This window comes from Canis aureus, chromosome 5, assembly GCF_053574225.1.
Source record: "Canis aureus isolate CA01 chromosome 5, VMU_Caureus_v.1.0, whole genome shotgun sequence".
Classification (NCBI taxonomy): domain Eukaryota; kingdom Metazoa; phylum Chordata; class Mammalia; order Carnivora; family Canidae; genus Canis; species Canis aureus.
The window spans coordinates 84920234-84942095 of record NC_135615.1 but is presented as its reverse complement, the minus strand read 5'-3'; the positions used below and the strand labels follow the sequence as shown (position 1 = coordinate 84942095).

Genomic DNA, 21862 nt, shown 5'->3' with positions numbered 1-21862 from the left:
TGTACCAGTTAATGTTTGCTGGGCAGTTGTCTGTACTCTGTGTTCTCAGAAATTGCCTTCGGTGGTGCAGTTTTGTAGAATGATGGCTGTCTCCTCCGCCCCTTAGGACGGGGACCCCGCCTTCTCTTCTTGTATTTCCAGTGGCCAGCACGGTGTCTGCTGCAGATTGGGGAGTGGTATATCAGTGTGTTCGCATGACTTCCACAGCGAGGAGAGGGAGAGATCCAGCCACACCCTCTCCACTATGCTTCGGCTGTTCAGGGACATCTTGTACCTCTAGGTTTCAGTCCTATAAAAGCTGGGTCTGAAAAGGACCTTCAGCGGTGGTTTGTTCTTTGCTTTCTAACAGGTAATTAGGCCTGCAAGCATAGATGCAGAGAACATGTGGAGCTAGTCTTTCCAGAAGAGAGTATAATTCCCTTTGGTGACCATCTTTATTTAATTCTCATGGGCTCTCATGTTATGTGCAATATACCCATTTTGGGGGAGTGGGTGGGTTGCCAGAGCTTATTAAAAATGTCAAATTTCTGTGTTTCAATCCCAGAGATGTCTTGAGGGGGGTCTAGGAGCCTGCATTTCTTCCCAGGTGACTTAGATGGCGAATATTTGCCTAAACCAGGGGTCTGCAAACTGGTTAGCTGGTCAAATCCAAACTGAGAATGGCTTTTTTTTTTTTTTAAAGGCTTGTAAAAACCCAACAACACAAAACAACCAGAGAGAATATACAACAGATAGTCTAAAGCTTAAAGTATTTACTCTCTGCCTTATTATAGAGAAAGATCCTTGCCTACACCCTTCACCTGCTGGTGAGCTTCAGCTGTCAGAACGGGATGGTTCGGGAAACTAGTAAAGCTAGTGTACACAGGCTGATTGTGGGGTTACTCCTGGCTTTTTATAGCTGGGTTAAGCTGTAAGACTTCACCTTTAACTTTTAATGATTTGCATATAGTAAGTGCCTACTGCATATGTTGGGTGAACATTTCATGATGTCATTTTTATTTTTCAGGTGCTGTTGAGTTGGAAAACTTGCCCTTAAAGAAAGATGCCTTGAAAGAACTAGAATTACCATTTGAAGTCAAAGCCGGTGTGTGGAACTCTACAGGAGAGGGAGGCAGTTTTGAGTCTTATTCTGCATGGGACAGGAAAACTGAGAGCCCTTGAGTTTGGCTCTGTTTGAGCAGGAAGAGGCAGGATAGGAAATACCGAGTTTAGATCAGTCCTCAAGTTTGGCCTTTTCTATTAGGATGACCTTGGGGCAGTGGTGGGGAGGTCAGGTGTTTCCCAGACATATTGAATCAGAACTGCCAAGGGAGTGTCCTTGAACCTGCATGTTTAATAAGTACCACAGGTGATTCTTACATTTCCTAATGTGTGAGAACTTCTGTCCTAGATACAGGGGGTTCTTATTTTTGGAGAGTTCATTATATTACTGAGAGGTTGTTTATTGAATGAAAGGTGGGCTCTGGCACAGTGTGCTTTCTGGCGGCGTGGCTTTGGGGGAGTTTCCTTGCCACTCTGTGTGTGCTTCTTAGTCTTTAAGATGAGATGATAATCATTGTACCTACATCAGAGGGTTGTGGAAAGGAATGCATGAGTTACTGCGTCAAAATTACTTGAAACAATGCCTAGCACACTAAATAGATGTTTGCAGTTACTGTAGGAGTTCTGCAGTTACTAGGTTTGGTAAGGAAACAAGAATTGTCTTGGAGTAAATTTATTCTTTGTTGGGGCTCTTGGCTTACTCAGGCAGTGGAACCCGCGACCCTTGATCTCAGGGTTGTGAGTTCGTTCCCCATGTTGGGTGTGAAGATTACTTAAAAATAAAATCTTTATAAAAGTTCTTTGTTAAATGACCATGTATAAAATTAGTCCCTATTCAGACGCAGCGTCATCATTCAGTAATAGCTTGTTGATGTCAGTCTTTTCATTACTTTTGAGTACTTATGTTACAGTAAAATGCAAGTACAGTGCAAATCAGTTGCTGGGTGAAGTAGGATAGAAATCTTGCAAAAGATTTAGGCTTTCTTGAAGTCACTTCGAGTGATGGGTGAACTGCTGGAATCACAGGCAAAGGCACTGAAAAATGAGAATCTGAAAGAAACTGAGGAATGATGATACTGAGGGCACTTCCAAAGAGTTATTATTTGAATGTCAAAGGATTAGGAAAGGCTCTTGCGGGAAATTGATGAAGTTTCCTAATATTTTTGCAAAAATGACCCTCTTTTACTTTTTTTTTCTCCAAAAAGTAAATGAAATATAACAGAGGTTATATTTTGCTGTCACCTAACGTATCAGACATGCCTCTTCCCCCCAATAATTTAGGTTAGAATTACAATCGCACACTAATTATTATTAAATTGTTTGTGAGTTGGCATATCGTTGGTATGTGGTTTGAGTTATGATATAAATTATTAAATAGAAAAGACTTTCACTTTTCTAGATAAAATCCAAATTAAAATGTTTTAATTATTTGTTGCCATTTCTTAATTTATTACTGGATTACACAGTTGATCACTTGGTGTTAATATTCTCCTATCTTCAACAAATCAATCCTATTTGAATTCTAGATCTTAGAGGGTAGAAATCACTCAGAAAACATGTGTTTCTTTCAGAGGGAGCATATTAGTTGGGCCATGTGGATCTTCCAGAGATCCTTTAGGACAGTTCAGATATTCTTCTGCGTTATTCCTTAGTGGTAACTTGCCTCTTATTAATTGAATTTAAAGAAGACCTGTGTCCTAGGAGACTGCTAAATATGGTAGCATTTGGGAAATCAGTCTGAGTTCTCATGAAGAATCAGGATTCTTTCTCGATAGAGTGCCACTGTAGCATTTTAACCACAGTTCGGTTGGTGTGTTCAAGACTGGATATACTGTGAGTAACTGCCAAGAAGTGCTTCTCAACCAGCCCAGTAATAACGAACAAGAAATGAGTTTCATGCTCATGGGCTTGTGCAGGTGCTGTGGGGAGAAAAGACAAGGAAGTTTAAGAGGTAGTTCACTTGGGGAAGAAGGACTTTGCAGAAGCGAGGTGTTGCATTTGATAGGGTTAAATTGGGCTTTTCTTTTTTTAAGATTTTATTAGAAACAGAGATAGCAACAGATAGCACAAGTGGGGAGGAGAGAGAGAAGCAGGCTCCCTGGTAAGCAGAGAGCCCAACTTGGGGCTCGATCCCAGGACCGGACCCTGAGATCGTGACCTAAGCCGAAGGCAGGCACTTAACCAACTGAGCCATCCAGGCGCCCCCACTTTGGGCTTTCCATGTACTTTATTGTGCCTCGTTCTTACAGATCTCAGCCTACAGCTTTCTGTTTCCCATGTATGAGAACCTGCTGCCTGTTTTCTTAGATTAAAAAATAAATGGTAAAAATACTCATGCTCCTTATAGAAAACTAAAAGGATGCAGAAAACCAGTAAGAAGTAAAAATGTGGATGGATACTTGACAAGACTTTGCTTTTCCCAGGCTTAATTGGGAAGGTAACTCTTCAGATTCCCTTTTATCGCCCCCACGTGGATCCTTGGGTGATCTCCATCTCCAGCCTTCACTTAATTGGAGCCCCTGAAAAGCTAGAGGATTTCGATGATGAGAAGGAGAAACTCTTGGAGAGGGAGCGCAAGAAGGCTCTGCTTCAAGCCCTGGAGGACAGATGGAAGGTGAGGCGCACCCCGTCGGCCACCAGACCCAGACCAGCCACGGTGAGACATGAAGTGAGCAGAGCACTGGATTTGCTAACACCAGCTCTTTCCTTTGCAGAATGAACGCCAGCGGAAGGGGGAGTCCTACTGGTATTCAGTTACCGCCTCTGTAGTTACGAGAATTGTGGAGAATATTGAAGTAAGTCCTCCTGACTTTTTTATAAAGTATAAACATGACAGGGACTTCTCCAGCTTAACTGTGTCTTGCTTCTCGGTACCATGTTTCTTGTAGGTTCAACTGAAATGATGTTCTGAGCCATGGCTGACTGCTCAGGTCAGCTCTTACAGGCTGCGCCAAAGGAAAACCTGAAAAGCAAGTCTCCAGCCCTGGGCAGACATGGGTTTTTCTTGCTTCAGCTTGTGTCAGTAGGAGTTTTCCTTTCGCTCACATTTTGCTTTGTTTTTGAATGTTGGACTCACTTGCCGAAAGGATGTGCCTCCTTAGAAGCCAGGTCACCTAAACCTTTGTGACTGATCATTTCGGGGCAAATCACTTCACTTCTCGGTCTTGGTTTCTTCATCTGTAGAACGAGAGAGGTTGAATACACGGTTTCTAGTTGATTCCATAGTGAATTGCGGACAGCCCACGGAGATGTTTAATCTCCTACTGATGGATCTGGTGGTGGTTTGATGAGTTACAGTGTCAGGGCTGGTGGCCACGGTTTCTACTTTACTTACAGTTTTGTTTTCATCCTCAAAAACTAGACCAGGGTCTGCTCTCGTTTTCACAAATGCCCTAAGAGTAAGCCCATACATAGCACCTCTGGGGTTTTCTTGCAATGCCAACGTGACACAGGCCAAATGGTTTCAAGGTATACTACTTCCCCTCAAACTGTCGGAGGTTGTTGGTTTCATAACTGTCATGAGATTGACAGAGAGATTGGTATATTTGAGGTGAGTGCTTTGAATTCTGTTTTAGACAGTTGTATTTTTTTTAGCTGTCATTTATTTTAAATAATTCATCATTATTTTTACTAATAGCTTGAACTAACTGAGATTTAGTTCATATCCCATGAAGTTCACACTTTTAATGTATACATTCTAGTGTTTTTTCTTTTTTTAATTTTTAAAAAAAGTTTTTATTTATTTTGAGAGAGAGAGAGAGAGCGCGCGCACAAGTGGGGGGAGAGGCAGAAAGAGAGGGAGAAGTAGACTCCCTGGTGAGCAGGGAGCCCAGTGAGGGTCTTGATCTTAGGTGAATCATGACCTGAGCCAAAGGTAGATACCTAACCCACTAAGCCACCCAGGTGAGGCGGCTCCACTCTAGTGTTTTTTTTTTTTTTAAGATTTTATTTATTTATTCATGAGAGACACACAGTGAGAGAGAGGCAGAGACACAGGCAGAGGGAGAAGCAGGCTCCATGCAGGGAGCCCGATGTGGGACTCGATCCTGGGACCCCGGGGTCACACCCTGGGTCAAAGGTAGGCACTAAACCACTGAGCCACCCAGGGATCCCCTCACTCTAGTGTTTTTTTTCAGTGTGTTTACAAAGTGCCTAGATTACAGTCCCTAATGGCAGACCACTTTCATTACCCCCAAAAGAAACTGCATCCCCACTTATAGCCACACCCTTTCCTCCGCTCCCTCTAGCCCCATGCAACCACTGAACTACTTCTCTTATGGAAACTGCCTATTTTGGACATTTCCTCTCCATGTGGTCGTACACCATGTGGCCTTTTGTGTCTGGCTTCTCGCACTTAGCGTAATGCTTTCAAGGTTCGTCCATATTGTGGCATATTCTGGGACTTGATTCCTTTTTATGACTGAATAGTGTATTCCATCAAAGATACAGATTGTCAGAGATAAAGTTGAATGTTAGTTACAGTGGTAGAAACAGATTTTATTCAATAACTTTTTTTTTTTTCCCAATAACTGTTGACAAAAGTGGAAAGAACAGAGCTCTACTCCAGTTTGCACAGGGGTGACAGGGAGAGGCAGGGGATCCGTGTGGGGGAGGGCTCAGGTGAAAAATGACCCAGGGTCAGTGTCCATGTGATAAGATCAGCTGTATCTGCTAGCTGGGCTTCTGTGCTCCGAGAGACAGAGACTGAGATTGAGACTGGTCTTGTCCTTCCTGGTGATGACATTTCAGAGGAATGGTTTTCAAGTCCTTGATTGTAGGAGATACATACATATCTCATAGACAGAGAAAGGATTCACAATTGTAAGCTGTCTTTGGTACATGCTCTAAGAAAGGGAGGTCAGGGACCTAATGTCAGGCGTTGGCTGGAACAAACAGCCCTGAGCTTTTCCAGACAGGAACTCAGAATGAGGCTGGAATGTCCCAGGGACACAGCCTTAGGCTTGCTAGAAGCTGTGTTAACATGTGCTCAGATCTCTCTGCCTAGGAGGTTGAATGGACTATCCATACTGAGAGGTTTTGCGGTTTTCGGGATATACTACATTTGTTTATCTGCCTATCAGTTGATGGACATTTGGGCTGTTTCCACTTTTCGCCTGTTACAAATAATGCTGCTGTAAACATTCATGTATGTGGTTTTGTGTGAATATATGTTTTCAGTTCTCTTGAGTATATACCTGGGAGTGGAATTGCTAGAGTCATCTGGTAACTGTGTTTAATTTTATGAGGAACCGGCAAACTGTTTTCCAAAGAGGCTGCACTGTTTTACAGTTTCACCATTGATATGGGAACATTTTAACTTCTCTGCAACCTCATCCACCCTTGTTACTGTCTGTCTTGTGAGGATAACCACACTAGCGGGTGTGAGGTGCTAAGTTGCCGTGGTTTTGATTTGCATTTCCTTAATGGCTAATGTTGGACATCTTTCCACATACTTAAGGCCACTTGTATATCTTTTTTGTTTTTGTTTGTTTGTTTTTAAATTTTTATTTATCTACGATAGTCACACAGAGAGAGAGAGAGGCAGAGACACAGGCAGAGGGAGAAGCAGGCTCCATGCACCGGGAGCCCGACGTGGGATTCGATCCCGGGTCTCCAGGATCACGCCCCGGGCCAAAGGCAGGCGCCAAACCGCTGCGCCACCCAGGGATCCCTGTATATCTTTTTTGGAGAAATGTCTATGCAGATCCCTTTTCCATTTAAAAAATGGGTTTATTAGTGAATTGAAAGAGCTCCTTATATATTTTGTTCTTGTTTTTAAAGATTTTACTTATTTATTAGAGAGAGAGAACAAATAAGCAGTGAGGAGGACAGAGGGAGAGGGAGAAGCAGACTTTCCACTGAGCAGGGAGCTGGCTGAGGGACTCAATCCCAGGACGCTGGGATCATGACCTGAGCCGAAGTTGGACACTTAACCAACTGAGCCACCCAGGTACCCCAAGAACTTCTTATATATTTTGGATTCTAGTCCCTTATCAGATGCATGATTTGTAAATATTTTCTCCCATCCTGTAGGTTGTCTTTTCACTTTCTGTTACAATTTTTCATTCACTGAGGCAGAGTGCTTTTTCTGTGGCTCACCTACAGGGACAAGGGGAAATAAGTAGTGCAAAGTGTATGTGTCCTGCTGGTGTTCCTATGTCTAGGCGTAGAGACCCAGAGGCAAGATTAAGGTGTCGTAAGAGAACCAGTTATCTAGATCCAGTGGTATGTAGTTTAGTAGTTTTTTAAAGGGATCTTCTGAAATGATTTGATTAAAGTATTACAGCTCTTTTCTGGAGATAGCATCAATCACAAAGGAACATCATTCATGTTGTTTGTGATTATAACTCTCAGGATTGTGGTTATAATTCTTGTCACATTGGACATGTGTATGCTGTAAATGTTTGTATTAGGTGCCTGCTGTGGCTTATTTATTTATTTATTATTTATTTATTTATTTTGGAGTTTTAAAATGAGTTTATTCAAGAATGTTCTTAGGGGGATCCCTTGGTGGCGCAGCGGTTTGGCGCCTGCCTTTGGCCCGGGGCGTGATCCTGGAGACCCGGGATCGATTCCCACGTCGGGCTCCCGGTGCATGGAGCCTGCTTCTCCCTCTGCCTATGTCTCTGCCTCTCTGTGTGTGTGTGTGTGACTATCATAAATAAATAAAAATAAAAAAATAATTAAAAAAAAAAAAAGAACGTTCTTAGGAAGGCAACAGTGTTTGTCATTAAAAAAAACTGTTTCTTCATGCTGAAAAGGTAATGTAAGAGGCTACAGTTATAAGCTTCTTTCTTTTTTTTTTTTAAGTTCCCAATCTATTTATTTATTTATTCTTTTATTTATTTATTTTTATTTATTCATTCACAGAGACAGAGAGAGAAAGGCAGAAGCACAGGCAGAAGGAGAAGCAGGCACCATGCAGAGGGCCTGACATGGGACTCGATCCAGGGTCTCCAGGATCACTCCCTAGGCTGCAGGCGGCACTAAACTGCTGCGCCACGGGGGCTGCCCTATAAGCTTCTTTCTATTGGAATTCTGTTAGTATATATAGCACAGTGTAGTCATTTCTGCGATGCTGGAATAAATAAAAAAAAGTCTCTTCTATGCTTCTCTTCAAAAACTTGATGAATAATAGAAGATGGCATAAAAAAGCGATTTTTTTTTTCTATTCATTCTGTAGTATTGGAGCCAGTATTTTTACCATCACAGGCTACAATTTTCACTTTATCCACTTTATTTTTTTTTCTTCTTCTTCTTTTTTTTTTTTTTTTTTTTTATTCATGATAGGCACACAGTGAGAGAGAGAGAGGCAGAGACACAGGCAGAGGGAGAAGCAGGCTCCATGCACCGGGAGCCTGACGTGGGATTCGATCCCGGATCTCCGGGATCGCACCCTGGGCCAAAGGCAGGCGCCAAACCGCTGCGCCACCCAGGGATCCTGACTTTATCCACTTTAATAAGTTCTGTCACCTCTCTGAATTCAACATCATTCAATACAAAAGTCCACACGTTATTGCAGAATCTGTTTGTATTTAGAGAGCCCCTGAAATTGACTGTTCCTAACCCTCTGCGCCAATGCTGAATTATAGCTTTATCAAACTGAAGGAGAACTTTAAGGGCAAGTTGGGGGGTGATCTGTTGAGATTGTATGAGCTCATCAAGGCTCTCTTGGAGACTGTTTCCCAAAGTGGTATTTCTATATAACTGATATGTCATGGCTTAGGAGGAAGAAATTGTTTTTCTTTTTTTTTTTTTTTTTTTTTTTTAATTTTTATTTATTTATGATAGTCACAGAGAGAGAGAGAGAGGCAGAGACATAGGCAGAGGGAGAAGCAGGCTCCATGCACCGGGAGCCTGACGTGGGATTCGATCCCGGGTCTCCAGGATCGCGCCCTGGGCCAAAGGCAGGCGCCAAACCGCTGCGCCACCCAGGGATCCCAGAAATTGTTTTTCTTATTCAGGCTTGCATTGATGTCCTGTGGGGAAGGTGCTTCCCGCCGCAGAGCGGACTGAAGCCGAGCGGACCGAAGCGGAGCGGCCAGCGGCCCAGCAGGAAGCACCCACTTCCCGACCGCCTCTTCGGCTGCCACGGGACTACTGTGGCTTATTTAAATGCTCAAGGGCAGTTTGACGTCTACCTGTAGCACATGTCTAAATGCATTTTCCTTTTGTTCTCCCCTTTGCAGTTAAAAATTCAAGATGTTCATTTGCGCTTCGAAGATGGTATTACTAATCCATCCCATCCTTTTGCGTTCGGCATCTGTATTAAGAATGTGTCCATGCAGAATGCTGTGAATGAACCTGTGAGTATGCACTGTGCTTGCAAGCTAGGAAGAAAGCACTGATTCTGGGGAATTTGGGGCTCTGCCTTTGGTCATTGCATGTTCTGTAAAGGAGATCGCATTCTTTCTTACCACGTTCTTTGGTGGGAATGTATATTTCTTGCTGTGTCAACAGATTAATGTGCCGGAATAGGGAAGTGGCCCATTTTCTCTGATGTTTTGTTATTTCACTCAGAACCACATTAACATTTAAGGTCTTTTTCATTTTATGCACAAGGAAACTGAGTCACAGAAAAGATTTCAGCTTTGATTTTCTTCTCATGCTATGTGTACTACTGGGGTAGGCTTCTGTTTCCTAGAATTGGTGTGCCCTGGCAATATTGGTTGATGCCTTCACGTCTTGAACCCCATTCTCCACCTCTCTTCTGACCTTCTCGTTCGTGGTCTTTACCTATGGGACATCTCTGTGGTGTTTTAGGCTTGTCATAAGCAAAATTATCCCCTTATGTTCCACTGGCCCATTTTGCTTCCCTGAAACCAAATTTTTCCCTTTATTCTCTAACAAGTTACCGAATGTTACAACGAATAAAACTAACATCCTTTGAGCTGTTTTCTGTGCCAGCCACTGTTGTGCTTACATGATTTATCTCATTGAATTCTCAGTACTTTTTACCACCACTGTTAGCCTCATATTGCACACAGCTAAGGACGCTAAGGTTACAGAGTGATGGAATGGTGGAACCAGGTCTTGAGCCCACATGGACCAGTTGCAGAGTAGGGGTTTGCAAACTGCACTGTAGAGCAAAATCTCCCCTACCCCCGTTTTTGTCTGTAAAGAATTACTGGATCATGGTCACAGTCATCATTTACATATGCTTCAAGGCTGCTTTTGTGCCCCAGAGGGCAGAGTTGAGTAGTTAAAACAGAAACTGTGATCCACAAAGCCGTCATATGTACTTCCTGGACTTTTTCAGAAAAAGTTTGCCACCCTTGCTCTGGAGCATGTGTCCTTACCGTTACACTTATCTCCACAAGCCTGTGCTCATCCTTTTGCTTCATATTCCTTAACCTCAATATCCAGCCGCTCACAGCATCTGGCCAGTTTCCTTGCAAAATGTCTCAAATATGTCTCTTCCTGTCATCCTCGGTGCAACTGCCTTACTTCAGTATCCTGTAAGCTTTGGCCTGGGCTAATAAACATGCTGTTCCACGACCTTGCTTCCATCCCAGGCCATTGTTTCTTTCTAAACCAATGCTTCCCACTGTCTTCCACATCATGGCACACATAGGAAAAGTATATTATTTGGACAGGACCCTGGGGCAAATGCATGTGACTACTGAGGGCTGGAGGTGGTTAAGCCCGGTATTGTTTTTTTCTTTTTTTTTTTAAAGATTTTATTTATTCATGAGACACACACACACAGAGAGAGGCAGAGACATAGGTAGAGGGAGAAGCAGGCTCCATGCAGGGAGCCTGATGTGGGACTCGATCCTGGGACTCCAGGATCACACCCTGGGCTGAAGGCAGGCACTAAACCGCTAAGCTACCCAGGGATCCCAAGCCTGATATTTTTAAATGTAACTTGAGCGTATAAATTTGCTCATTTCCTGATACACTCATGTCTCTTTTTCTCTAGCACACCAGGGTGGGAAGCTTTACTTTGCACTATTGCCAGAGTTCTGTTTCTAAAACACATACTTGCCCCTGGTGGCATGCCTTCCTCACAATCCTGGTGGCTCCATGTCCCTTCAAGTATGAAGTCCAAACTCCTTAGTATGGCATAAACTTTCTTTGCTAGTGTATTAGTTTCCTCGGGCTGCCTTAACAAATTACCACAAACTAAATGACTTGAAATGACAGAAATTTATTCTCTTTAGTTCTGGAAGCCTGAAATCGGAATCAAGGTGTTTGTGGGGCTAGTTTTATCTGGAGGCTCTGAGGAAGAAACCGTCCCTCCTTGCTTCTGGAACGCCTTAGCATTCCTTGGCTTTTGGGTGTATAGCTTCCACCTCTGCCTCCGTCTTCACATGGTCTTCTCCCCTGTGTGTCTGCCTTCTCTTCTTCGGATGCCAGTCATTAGATTAGGGACCCGGTCATCCACTATGACCTCATTTTAATTTGATTACGTCTGTAAAGACCCTATTTCCAAATAATGTGACATTCGCAGGTTCTAGGAGGACGTGAATTTTTGGGTTAACTACTTAACCCAGTAAACCTAGTAGCGTTCCAAGCTGCTTTTATTAGCACTTAACTCTACTCCCAAGTGTGTGTTCGTGCACCTGTACCAGTGCTGCCCTCACACTGTGAGTACAGAGCTCCTTTTACCCAGATGTAGTCACCAGCTTCTGAAGCTGCCAGGCCTTTTGTATGGTGGACCGGACACTTGGACCTGTGTCCCCATGCTTCCCTCCTACCCCGCCTACCTTGTGCCAGAAACATACAGCTTTTGATGCTCATCTACACGGTGACATTTTCTCTTTTGTTTGCTCATAGCATCTTACGTACTCTTCTGCTTTCTGCTTCATTAAAATTGATGTGTGTGTGTATTCCTACTTAGCTAGATTTTGAACACTTTAAGAGCAAAGCCATGTTTTAATTCAGTTTTGTTTCCCGGTGCCTTGCAAAGTGCTGATGCAGGCCTCTTCAGACCTGGTTTATTGAATGAATAAGTCTGTGAATAAAGAGGCTCATGTGTTCTTCCCTGTTTTACCTCAGGTACAGAAGTTAATGCGGAAGAAGCAACTAGACGTAGCAGAGTTCAGCGTCTATTGGGATGTCGATTGCACTTTCCTGGGGGATTTGCCCCAGGTGGAGTTACAGGTACGATTCTGGTGGAAGGGTGTGGGGCTGCTGCATGGGTTTCTGTTCTCAGTGGCTCTGATCACCGCGCCCACAGCCCTCTCTCTCTCCACTGGTGTCCATGCCAAATGAGTTTGCTGGAGGTACTTTGCGTGCATGTAATGCTGAACAATATACAGTGTTCTGATATGTTTCACATTTGTATTGCATTCTAGGTTCCTTTCCTTTTTTTCACTTAAAGCTGTGTTTTTAAGATTAATGTCACTATTTATATTTCTGGTTAATTGCTTCTGACTCCTGCATAGTAGTCCATGGTATACATCTAACATCTTGTATTATAGTTACCTATTCTTTTTAAAATTTTTTAAAATATTTTATTCGTTCATGAGACACAGAGAGAGAGGCAGAGACACAGGCAGAGGGAGAAGCAGGCTCCACGCAGGGAGCCCGATGTGAGACTTGATCCCAGGACTCCAGGACCACACCTTGGGCTGAAGGCAGGCGCTAAACCACTGAGCCACCCAGGGATTCCCAAGTTACCTGTTCTTTAAGCTGTCACAAATTTGACATCTAGATTTTAAGTGAACAAAGCACCAGATCTGATCCTTAAAGAAGACCTTTCTTATTATATATATGTTGAAACGTCACCTTTGGTGGTATTCCTTTAAGAAGTACTTAGAAAGTCATTAAAATCATGGGACATAAAGTATTAGTGCTTGTGAAGGATAAAAAAATTCTGAGTTTGGGCAGCCCAGGTGGCTAAGCAGTTTAGCGCTGCCTTCAGCCCAGGACGTGATCCTGGAGTCCTGGGATCGAGTCCCACGTCAGGCTTCTGCATGGAGCCTGCTTCTCCCTCTGCCTATGTCTCTGCCTCTCTCTCTGTCTCTGTCTATCTCTCTCTCTGTGTGTGTGTCTCATGAATAAATAAAATCTTAAAAAAAATAAAGGTTTAAAAAAAATTCTGAGTTTAATCTTTTGGTAAAGGAATTGTCGGTGGTTTAGGTAGAATGGAAAAAAAGGACTCCATTTCCCCCCCCCACGCAAGATTTTCTTTGGATTGCATGCTGTTGTACAGAATGGTTTAATTTTGCTAATACAGTTAAATAAATACTGTACATCTATACAGTTGAACTGTATGTGGTTAGAAAAAATAAGATGTTTATGATGAATATGGGATAGTCTTCAAGATTTAGTATTGATTTTAAAGAACCGAGGTAAGACAATGTGTGTACCATTTGTGTGAGAATGGTTAAAAAACCAGAAAATCATGGATCAGTCTGAACATATACGGAATGCCTCTGGGGGATACAGAACAATCGGTATTATTGGTTGCCTCTGGGGAGAATAATTGGGTGGCTGGAGGATGGGAGTTGGAAGGAGATATTTCACCTTTTTTTGCCTTTCAGTTTTGAACCATGGGAATGTTTTAACTAATAAGAAATATAGATAAAAAAAAAAATACTAGCAAGCTTTAGATTCCTGTTTTTGTCCTGGTTTGGTATTCTGAGGTAATAAACTGTAAATTCGGTAATATACCAGCATGTAACTTGATCCCGAAAACATTTGCCATGATGACAGACATTCTTGTGACACTCAGGAGGCCATGGACAAGAGCATGGAGAGCCGCGATCATCACTACATCCTGGAGCCTGTGTGCGCATCTGCTCTCTTGAAGAGAAACTGCTCCAAAGAGCCGCTGAGGTCTCGGCACGCTCCCCGGATCGAATGCGATATTCATTTGGAGACCATCCCCTTGAAACTCTCACAGGTACTCTTTCTTCCTGCTGCTTTATATTCTCCTTGTTGAACCAGTAACTGGGACAAAGGAAGCATGGTGACAGGAAGGTCTAGATGCCTCACAGCACCCCAGCGGGAAAGAGCGTGCCTGTGAGACCGCAGGTGTGGCGAGTGTAGCACCCACTGTGCGTTACACGGTTGGCTTGGGGTGCTGTCAAGTTAGTTTTGATTTGGTTTTGAAGTGCTGGGCAGAGTCCAGGACATATAGTAAATACGAATACTTCACTGTCTGCGGTTGGAGAGAAGTGCCACGTGATGCTGAAACGTGGCCTTCCATGCGCACTGGGGTTCGGTTTAGTGGCCTGACCGAGGTATGGAGTAAAAGAAACACGTCAGTTCTAACCTAGTTCTTTTCTCTCCACCTCTGCTGAAAAGCTGCAGTACCGGCAGATGATGGCATTCCTCAAGGAGCTGGAGCGAAAGGAGAGGCAGAGCAGGTTCCGAAGATGGAAGCCCCGAGTAGCTGTGTCTGAGAAGTAAGTGCTTGGAAATGGCACCGTATGGTGTGGCTGTCCTTGTCTGTGGGTCAGAAATGTGCATCACTGTCGCTTACACGTGGCTGGAGCTAAACTACGGTTGATATTTTTGGCCTTTAAAATGTCATTTCCGTGGTTGATCTGTGTTGATGTTCTTACTGTACGTTTTGTTGGCACTGTGGGTTCGCTCTCAGGTAGAGTGCAGCAGAGTTAAGGTCCTCTTGGTCTTACTTAGCAGGTAGACTGGTGTCGCTCCACTGGGATCTGCCCGTGTGGGAAATACTTGGCAGTGATCTCTCTACCTCCTTTCCTACGTCTCTCTGCTCCCACGCTATTTGAGCAGCATTTATGTAGCACACTTTATGATTTCTGTAGCAAAAATAAATCTTTTTCTGTTGCAGTAATAGGCTCAACCAGTCTAGTATATTACAGATTTTAAAGATCTGTGTATTTTCATGTCTTTTCTGAGGTATGCCTTTTAAAATCTTTAGTGTCCAAATTCTTGCTAATTCTCTTAAGATCGTCGTTACCTTGTAGTCACTAGTTGACTCTGTCAGTAGACAGGACTGCTATTATGGGTAATTCAAACCAATCCAGTACTATATTATTATTATTGATGTCTTAGTTGAGAATCTATTATTTGATGTTCTTTGTCAGCAGATTGACTTTACTCACATGTTGGGTTTAGTCTAATGTTGAAATGAGCTGGAGGCATGAAGTATTGGTGGGCAAGAGAAGAGAGGTCTCAGAGGAGGAATAGGGTTGTTTATGTACATTGTCCTGGGTTGAGGATGTTTTAGTCGCTTTTATTGTAAGAGGTAATTAACATTGTTATGACACCTCTCAGCTGCCGAGAATGGTGGTACTTTGCTCTGAATGCTAACCTGAACGAGATCAGAGAGGAGAGGAAGCGTTGTACCTGGGACTTCTTGTTACACCGTGCCCGCGATGCTGTGTCTTACACCGACAAATACTTCAGCAAGCTGAAAGGAGGCTTGCTGCCTGCAGATGACAGGGTGAGGGGATTGTTGTTATCTTCATTGTTTCTTGGCTTTCAGCAGGAATGTTGGGAGCCAGGTGGGTTCTCTCTCAGTGCTTGGAGTAGTTTGTGAAGGTGTCTGGTTTCTCTGCAGCTATAAGACCTGTTTTGTTTTTGTTTTTGTTTTTGTTTTAACCCAAACAGGAGGAGATGCGTCGGATTGAGGAGGAACAGAGCTTTGAGGAATTGAAGATTTTGCGTGAACTGGTTCATGAGCGATTTCACAAGCAAGAAGAACTGGCAGAGGTAAGAAATCCTCTGTGAGAAGATATGTTCAGTCCTAACATGCTCAGACTGCTTCCGTATGGATGTGCTGTGCTTCTTGGGGATGGGGAGGACAGAGAATGATCAGTGGCAGGTCACAGCTTGTTTGTCTTTGGGGACTCATATTTGCTCCTTTCTGGTTGACACAGAGCCTACGAGAGCCTCAATTTGATTCTCCAGGAGACTCTCCTGGAGACCCAGAGACCAGTGGAGGCAGTGGGATGCTACAGTACCTTCAATCCTGGTTTCCTGGCTGGGGTGGCTGGTATGGGCAGCAGACCCCTGAGGGGAGACCGGTTGAGGGACTGTCAGCAGAGCAGCCTGAACAGTGGACTCCCGAGGAGATCCTAGGTAAGGTGGGAGCGGAATTTTGCTTCCCGGCCCTTGGCTGTTGTGAAGGGAGACACTTGGTTCATAAAAATCCATCTGTTTGTGCAATGGCCCATGGTATTTTCAAATAAAAGAAGTAGACATTTGTAAAACGGTTTGTCTCCCGTTCATAGATTGAGATGGAGGAAATTTTTGAGAGATACTTCATTTACAACTTTGTTGCTAAACTTGAATAATTAGCATAGTTTCGGGACTGAGTGGCAGCGGTTGTAGGACTAGGTGAGTTCGAAAGGTTTAAACTCTGAAGCTTAAGCATCAGTCCAAGGCCACTCTTTAGACCCATGCTGTCCATTATGGTAGCCATAGCCACAGATGGCTATTTATTTTTATTAAAAAAATATTTAATTGAAGCAAACTGATATAGTGTGCACACACCATACTTCTACAGATCAGTGACTTCCAGAGTGAGTATTCCTGTCTAACCTGGACGCTGGCAGAGAAATAAAACATAATCAGCACCCCGGAGGGCTTTGTGCATTTGTTGCAGTCACTCTCTCGCATGTTATCATCTATTTCTTGACTTATAACACCAGAGGTTTGTTTACCCATTTTCAAACCAATGGCTCTTTAAATTCAAATTAATTCAAAGAAAAACAATTTTTTTCCTCAGTTATACTAGCCACATTGGCCACGGGGCTCAAAGCCACTTGTGGTTGGTGGTGCCTGGGCCAGACGGTGCAGATGTAGAACATTTCGCTGCTTTGGGCAGCGCTGCTTAAGCTGGACTTTGTCATGAGCCTTAACGTCCTCCCTTGTTGGAGAATAAGTTGATAAGCTTTCCTACAAAACTGCGATCATTTTACATTAGGAATGAAACAGTCACTCCTGACTTTGGAATTCTTCCCTAAAAAAAGGGAGAAACTTGTTAAATAATATCGTCGCCGTAATCAGCGTGCCTGGTGGTGCCGTTTTTGGTTTTCGTGTTTTCTCCTAAAGTCTTTCCTTTGTCATTGCTCAGGCACCGAGGAGTTTTTTGACCCGACCACCGATGCATCCTGTCTGAGCGCGTACACGAAGCGGGACCTTGTTTTTGCCAGACTGCACTTGCGGCTGCAGCGGGGTTCTGTGACACTGCTGCGCCAGGAGCAGGGCACCCCACAGACGGAGGAGAGCGCCTTCCTGCAGCTTGAGTTGTCAGGTGTGGCCCCACAGAGCGGCCTGGTGCTGCTGCTCCCTGCCTGCACCAGCATCCCCTTGAGTCTCCTTATTTGTGCTCGTTCTGTTCTAGAAACTGGCCATGAGCACCAAGCAATTGCACGCTGGGTCATTGCTGCTGGGGGAACATAGGCTTGAGGGCCTCTGAGCCTCCGATCATAACGTTCACTGATGGATCGGTACCTGACCTTGGTGCAAGTGTGTCTGTGTGTAAAGACAGTTCATTTAATATATATAGGGGATTCATTAATACCGAGCTCGTGGCCAGCGGCACTGTAACTCCTGTCTGAGTGCAGCACTGTGTGTGGGGATCATTTTAAACAGTGAAATCACCAACAAAAATTTTGCATTTGTACAAAAATGCAAACAGCTTGGCACTAAATAGACCACGAGAGGGGCATTTGTGTGCAGTATGAACCAAGCCAAACCAAGAAAGCAGAGCGATGTTACCTGGTTCACCCTTGGCTGCGAGGGTGAACGTTGGGTGACTCAGATTTGTTTCTGCTCTACACATGTCTCAGAAGCACCACCAGGATGGATCTCGGGGTTGTAAATGAGTTTTAGTGAGTAGGTGAATTCACAAACATGAAACCCGTGAATAATGAGGATTGACCATGTTTGATGTGTTTTTGTGACTTTGAATTAATGGTGTATGAATATGCAGATTTTTTTTTTTTTTTTACATCTCACACGTACTTTTATTTTGGTCCAAAAAATAGCCACTTATCTCAATAATTTAAAGGTAAACAACCAAAAAAAAAGTTTGTTTGACTTTATAATTTTGAGAGCTGAGATAGCACAAACGTAGTGTGAATTAGCAGATTGCTCGAACTCAATTATAAGGTGCTCTGTTAAGAATTCATTCATTCTGTTACAAAGCTTTTAATATTCCTTATGTATTTATAGAGAGTGACTTATACAGACATACTGATATATAGGTAGGCTTTTTTGTTTTACTTTCAAGGAAAAAGACTTCATGATACTTAGTCGTCCAGATACCTTTAAAATACTTGAGGGTATCATGGCGTAGTATCCACTCTTTGTTGATCTTTTTGTAGATGTGAAGCTATCGGCAGAATCTCTTCCTCGAAGAAATTCCTCGCTGCTCTCAGTACGGCTGGGGGGACTGTTTCTTCGGGACCTGGCCACAGAAGGAACCGTGTTTCCCCTTCTGGTGTTCCCGAATGCAGTATGTACGGCAGTGGGATGGCTGCTCCGTCCAGGGCTCTGTGACCTGTGCCCGACTTAGGCGTGCAAGAAATAGCACTAACTCCATTCATTCTGACATTTGGTCATCTGGAGACAGATGGGCTGATTAAAAAACAAACTGGAATTCAGTAAGGTTTTTTTAATTGGTCAGAGAGCAGATTAGAAGGAAGCAGTGCCTCCTTCCCTTCTTCCTCTCCTTAGTCGTGGCTGTTACGGAGTAGTTTGCTCTGTTTTGGAAGAAAATGCCAGAAGCACCACTGTTTTCATATTTCAAGGGCAATGTTTGCATCTCCTCTATCTGGAATTCATTTTCATGCATTTTGACCCTTAGTCACAGATCTTTTCCAGACTTACAAGAGAACCACTTCAACTTACCTATATATGTGTAATTTTTTACATTCAGTATACTTTACCAATTAGGTCCTTGATCTTGTTAAGTTGGTAAAGATACGGTCAGAATAGTTGAGCATTTAGCCACTTGCTCTGTCTGTGATTTTTTTTTTTTTAGGGGAGGGACTGTGGAGAGGGTGGGAGGAATGCAGCATAATCTAAGAAGCCATGCATACTTCATACTCATTTAGGAGTCATTCATTAAATGCGCGGACTGCAGAGTAGCATACTGTCCATATTAGGTTAGAAAAAGGCACAGACTAGAGAGGTCAGTCTGCAAGTCCTCTAATCCGATGTCAGATGAGTTTTGATGTGGTTGTGTTAAGTGAGAGTGATGCCAAAGGGCAAAACTAGAGGAAGTGTTTGCACAGTGAATTGTCCCCTCTCACCTGACATCTGTGCCTTTTGTGTATGTTTTAATAGCAAAAAGAAGTTGGCAGAGTCTCACAGTCTTTTGGTCTCCAAACAACATCTACAGACAGAAGTGATCATAACCCTGGTAATTTGTCGTATGTTCTTAAAACTAATCTTCAGAAATAAGATTATCGATCAGTAGTGCTGGTCAGTTGTAAGAGGGAGTGTGTCCTGTTTTGTCCAGCGGCTTGTTGTGTGGGTCTCTGTTGTTCATGGAGACCATGTTTTCTGTTAACCTGTGTGTGACAGGGGTAAGCCTGCAGGGCTTCCGAGGCCTGGGTTTCCATAATGAGAGTGAATATAACACCCCAATCTTGAGGATTCCTACTGAAAATTAGTCCTCGTTAGGGTCTCTATTTTATGAATTTTTCATAAATGAGAACTAATTGGAAAATAATTTAGAAAATATCTTTTTTTCCAGAATTCCTTACGGGTTATTAAGAATAAGGTGATTGTTTTTGCTGTGTTCCATATTCTTTCTCTGGTTCTTCCCTTTAGCTGCGGACCCAGACGACCCAGTTTTTGAGATGCTGTATGAGAGAAATCCAGTGCACAGCCATTTTGAGAGGCGGCTGAATGTCAGCACGAGGCCTTTGAACATCATATATAATCCCCAGGCTATTAAAAAAGTAGCAGACTTTTTCTACAAGGGAAAGGTTCATACCTCAGGTTAACTTTTTTGTTTGTTTGATCTTATGTTACTTTCTATAGACATCTTTCTTGTCATTTTTAGTGCTTTGGACAGGGGTTATTACACATTGAAGTGACCTGGTAGTGGCCGGAATCGTGACCTAGAGGGCACATGGATGGTGTTGTCCTTAGTTATGGAATCAAAGTAGTTGCCCTTGCAAAGTCACTTTTCCAGAGGGGATCAATATCTTAAATATTTTCATTTTCTTTGCCCTCATCTGTCATACTTTAAAAAATTCTTTCCATTCTATTAGAATCTTGGTTTCCTTGGCTACCCAGGATATTTTAGGCCTGTGAATTTAGGAGGAATGTTCAAGAATTTCCCTCTAGATGGCAGGGTCTGTTCCACTTGTTTGGTGCAGCGTTAAATACTGCAGAGCTCATCCTTATGCTGTTCTATGTCATCATTGCTTTATTCATGCTTCCCTTTGTTCCCAAAAGAGATTTGAGATCGTAGAAGCAGAAAAAACACTTTCATTGACATGGACATTGATAACACAATAGTCCTTTCCTACATGTAGCCCCTCTCTCCCTTCTTAAAACAGTGGAGCTGCTTTAGTTTTTGGTCCAGTTTTGGAGTCTTCATGTCAACGACAGCCGTAAATGCCTTGGCTTTATTGCTCTGTCCCTGATAGAAGGCATTTCCTTCCAAATTCCACTTTCTCTATTAACGTAGTGTTATGCTTTCAGGATTTTAGAATAGTCTGGGATCTTTTCAGAAAATGGTTCAAAAATTCCAGTAACTTAGGTGCCCTTCCCGCATGTGCCACCCCCCCTGCCCCCCGTGGCCAGGTCCCCCACCATTGCCTCACTCTTGTTACCCTTTGCAGTGGCAGGGCGAGTAGGAGTAGAACTGTTGTGCAGATGGTCTTCTAGCTCCGATGGAAATTGGTGATGAGAACAATGTTGCAGTGGTCTTTTCCACCCAGCCATTTGAAAATGCTCATTCTCCTGTGCATCCCTAATCTTGCAGGTTTTGGTTATCAGTCTGAACTTGAGCTGAGAGTGGCAGAAGCTGCCCGAAGACAGTACAACAAACTGAAGATGCAGACCAAGGCGGAAATCCGACAAACTCTCGATCGTTTGCTAGTGGGTGATTTCATTGTAAGTGGGGCAGGGGCAGGGGCAGGGGCAGGGTGGGGGCAGGCGTTCTTTCTGTCAAGTTCTTCACCTCCTCTAGTTAAACCTGTTTGTTTCAACTACAATCAGTAAATTAACTGAACATAGGAAATCCATCATAGCTAACCCAAAATAAAATCTCCTGGCTTTTACAGTCAGAGTATCAAGAATAAAAACAAATGGCTGGGATTAAACCGTGTTTCTTCCCTGTGTCCGTCTTAGAACTCTCTTAAGATTCGTTCATGTTCCATTTTCTGTACCTGATGTTTTACAAATGTTTTACATAAGAGTATTCCCCTTCACTTACTATTATCAGATGAAAAACACCTGGAATGGTGCCCCAGTTTTGTTTCCAGGGTAGATAGTCACTTTGTGCTACTAAATGACCAGCCGACGTGAGGACGCCATAGAAAAGGAGAGCTGAGAAATACTTTACGAGTCCAGCAAAACTCAGTCTGTAGCACAGTGGCATGGAAGTGCCCTGCTTAGATGCAGCAGTAGGTGGAGCAGGGAAAGTGCAGCTCCCTTTGGGGAGCAGAGCCCCTGTAAGTGTAAGGGACAGCAGAACTGTTCCAAGTAAAGTGGAGCCGAAGGTGGTATGGGATGAAGAATTAGTCCTGTTTTCTGTTTCGAGTGTGTGTGTTTCAAGACAAATGCAACAAGTAGTATCCTCTTGTTATCTTAGTCAAAGAGGTTTCTTTCTGATGACATTTATGTATCTTAGCTTTTTACCACATTCATATATTCAAGGCTAATTTTAGTTGCAGGGAAGAACAGTGAACACACTCATGGC

General features: G+C 43.3%; 2 protein-coding genes across 2 annotated transcripts in view; one reads left to right on the top strand and one right to left on the bottom strand.

Annotated features, from left to right (window-relative positions):
* The window catches only part of VPS13D (vacuolar protein sorting 13 homolog D), a 240357-nt gene that overhangs the window by 7421 nt on the left and 211074 nt on the right, over nucleotides 1–21862 (top strand). Inside the window, exons 3-17 of the mRNA XM_077899583.1 lie at nucleotides 1007–1084; nucleotides 3465–3655; nucleotides 3756–3836; nucleotides 9231–9347; nucleotides 12043–12147; nucleotides 13724–13894; nucleotides 14299–14399; nucleotides 15247–15415; nucleotides 15583–15684; nucleotides 15852–16053; nucleotides 17051–17230; nucleotides 18306–18436; nucleotides 19270–19345; nucleotides 19759–19929; nucleotides 20924–21054. Of these exons, the coding sequence (XP_077755709.1) occupies nucleotides 1007–1084; nucleotides 3465–3655; nucleotides 3756–3836; nucleotides 9231–9347; nucleotides 12043–12147; nucleotides 13724–13894; nucleotides 14299–14399; nucleotides 15247–15415; nucleotides 15583–15684; nucleotides 15852–16053; nucleotides 17051–17230; nucleotides 18306–18436; nucleotides 19270–19345; nucleotides 19759–19929; nucleotides 20924–21054 (2006 nt within the window). The remainder of the gene's footprint in view (nucleotides 1–1006; nucleotides 1085–3464; nucleotides 3656–3755; nucleotides 3837–9230; nucleotides 9348–12042; nucleotides 12148–13723; nucleotides 13895–14298; nucleotides 14400–15246; nucleotides 15416–15582; nucleotides 15685–15851; nucleotides 16054–17050; nucleotides 17231–18305; nucleotides 18437–19269; nucleotides 19346–19758; nucleotides 19930–20923; nucleotides 21055–21862) is intronic.
* Nucleotides 8067–8785, bottom strand: LOC144313543 (transcription initiation factor IIA subunit 2-like). Its single transcript, XM_077896486.1, has 3 exons — nucleotides 8497–8785; nucleotide 8438; nucleotides 8067–8275 (listed from the first exon to the last, which is right to left on the bottom strand). The coding sequence occupies exons 1-3, from the start codon at nucleotides 8758–8760 to the stop codon at nucleotides 8214–8216; spliced, it is 327 nt and encodes a 108-aa protein (XP_077752612.1). The 5' UTR covers nucleotides 8761–8785; the 3' UTR covers nucleotides 8067–8213.

Bases quoted from the DNA above. Each gene is read 5' to 3' on its own strand.
- LOC144313543 (XM_077896486.1), bottom strand. From the start codon at position 8,760: ATGACATATCAGTTATATAGAAATACCACTTTGGGAAACAGTCTCCAA.